Source organism: Centruroides sculpturatus, unplaced genomic scaffold (genome assembly GCF_000671375.1).
Source record: "Centruroides sculpturatus isolate CEXI.00-Female unplaced genomic scaffold, Cexi_2.0 scaffold5446, whole genome shotgun sequence".
Classification (NCBI taxonomy): Eukaryota; Metazoa; Arthropoda; class Arachnida; order Scorpiones; family Buthidae; genus Centruroides; species Centruroides sculpturatus.
In genome coordinates this window covers 1,631-4,358 of record NW_019389966.1, presented here as the reverse complement: position 1 = coordinate 4,358, position 2,728 = coordinate 1,631, and the positions used below count along the sequence as shown (strand labels likewise).

Here is a 2,728-nt window from a genome sequence, read left to right as displayed (position 1 = left end):
AAAGTATGTTCATGCATATTTTTGTTGCTATTCTATGATCTTAGAGATTTTTCTGTTCCTCAAATTTTTCTGATATTTAAGTGTTCTGTGACTTCAAAAAGGTTAAGAACCACTGTGTTAAAAGGCAAATGTACAGTACAGTACATTTGCCTTTTAACACAGTGGCAGTAAAATTAAGACATTAGTTAAATCTCTTCTCAATATTCAATCACCCATCTTAATTGTCAAGGTCAAAAAAGTTGATTAGTAATAGCAATCATTCACACTCAATGTTGCCTTAATTTTGCCATCTGTGGCCTTTATAATTACTGAAAAAGTTTTTTAGCATAAAACATATTGGTTTTTCAAGAAAATAAAGTATAAAACAATAGATATTTTAAAATTATTTTTATGAAGGAATAGCATTATTATGTATTGCAAATGAATGAAATTTAATTGGATTGGTTGATAAATATGATTTCTCTATTTTATAAAATTAGTTTATATACAGATTAGAATAATACAACCACTTTTTTAAATTTTCTATTTATTTAGATATGTTTAAAATGTTTGTATATTTTCTAGGCTCAATATGATGCAGAAGCAAACCTTAATAGTATGACTGAAAGTGAAGACTTTGATTTTGAATCATCATTTTTTTCTGGTCTTCACATGGATAATTTTTCAAATTCTAGTGACACGTCATCATCATCTACAACCGAAGGTGGTTTTCCTTTTGTTTTGCCCTTTTCTCCAAATTTGCATAGAGTTTCAAATAATTCATTTGTTTATGGTGTAGAGAGACCAAATGATAGAAGAAGAGTAAGTGAATAATAAATAAATTGTGTACAATTTTAAATATGAAGTACTTTACTAAATTTTAATTTGTTAATAGTCTCCTCGATTACAACAGTCATTCATAGAATGGATACCAGGTCGCATTCGCAATGTTTTATCATCTTTAATGCCAAATTTTGCAGATGATGACTATGAGGTAATTATTTAATATTGTCAAAATCTTTGAAAAAAAAATTTATTGGATTATAAATTATTAGTTTTAATTCAGTTTCTTTGCTGAAATTAAATTAAACTGCACAATCAATATTTATAATAAATCAAACTATAAAATAATGACCATACATACAGTAGAGTCCCACTAGTCCAAACACTGCTAATCCGAATGTCTGCCTAATCCGAAAATGTTTCATTCAGTGGAGAGAAAATTTTCTCTAACAAGAGGTCCACATAGGTTGTTCCCCTTTCTCTTTCCTGATTGAACCACGTGAATACGGCTTCATCAAACTTGTTAAATGTTGAGGGTCTTGCTGTTTGTCAATTTTTAACTGATTTTTCTGAAGTAGAGGCACAAAACTGCTCAATCTTTGTGTGGTTTTTTCCAGTTGGTTATTGTGTCCTTGCCCACTCCAAACTCTAATGCCAATTTTGTTGCATTTTCATCCTTGTCCAGCTTTTTCAAAATTTCGTGGGCATTATACCAGCAGATTAAACTGAACTAAAATAACGAAGAGTGAAGAGTACACTCAACATTCACAATTAAGTGTGCTAACTCACACAGCAGCATCAGTCAATTGATTGGAATCCTGGACTGTGTATTAAAAATGTTTTTTTACAGTTAAAATAATTTTAAGGTAAACAATGAAGGCAGGTTGCCATTTCAAAATTACAAAACTTGTTTTTGTTAACTGTTTGGCTGTCTATTGAGTACAAGTCAGATGAAATAAAGGATAGTGTGCTGACATCATTGATGGTGTTGGATCTATATAAATCAGACCGGTTTTGCTGCTTGCTTCTGCATTATTTCAATTATTCAGCTAATCTGAATAATTTACCTAACCGAATAGGGCTTGGTCCCAATTAGTTCAGACTAGCAGGACTCTTCTGTATATAGATTTTAACATTTCAATCAATTCTCTTAATTTTACATGTTTAAAAATATAATTGATTATTTCAATAATGATTTTGTTAAGTAGACAATATTTTTATTACTTTATTTAATAATATATAAATCATGTAATAAATTAGTTTTTGATAGCTTTACTATGGAGAATTTGTTTTAATTATAGACTTAGATGATGATGATATTAATTATTATTAGCTTTAAGCAAATTTAAAATAAATGCTAAAGCAATGCTGAAACTGTGAACTATTTTCAGTCTTGAACATTCTCCTTTTTAAGAATAAAATTTTCACTTGATATCCTCATATTCCAAGGCTTGGAGCCACTCACTTTTCTCACCTTTCAGGTCATTTTCTCACTTTTTTGGTCATTTCCATGTGCTCAATTAAGATGTGGGACCAATCAAAAATAATTTTAAAACCAAACAATCTGCCAAATTATTAGACTAGAATTTTCTGGAAGAAAATACTGGGCCCTGAGCGGGACTCAAAACCGCAACTTCCGCTTAGTGTTGTTACGTGAAAGCAATTTTTGTTTTCTATAACCTATGTAAAAAGTCTTTCATGCACTTAAAAAATCCCTCTCATTACAAATTCAGAAGCCAATATTGAGTAAAGTTATGTACTCATGCCATATTGTCGTTATTAGCCAAAATCTAGTTCTTCAGAGTTGCATTTCTATGGAAATTAAAAATAAATATTTTAAGCATCCCTACGTTTTTGGCTGTTTTCTAATAAAATCCCTTTGTAGGGCCTAATCCCCTATGCCAGGGGATTAATCTCAAGCTAACAACACTGCTGCCGCTTCTAAATTTAAAATACAGTAGAGCGT

General features: G+C 30.3%; 1 protein-coding gene across 1 annotated transcript; it reads left to right on the top strand.

The window, feature by feature from the left end:
• Positions 1-543: 543 nt before the first annotated feature.
• On the top strand, positions 544-1,000 carry LOC111617392. The gene is made up of 2 exons (XM_023358689.1): positions 544-801; positions 875-1,000. Exons 1-2 carry the CDS (start codon positions 598-600, stop codon positions 983-985), a joined length of 315 nt encoding a protein of 104 aa, XP_023214457.1. The 5' UTR covers positions 544-597; the 3' UTR covers positions 986-1,000.
• The last annotated feature ends 1,728 nt before the right edge of the window (positions 1,001-2,728 follow it).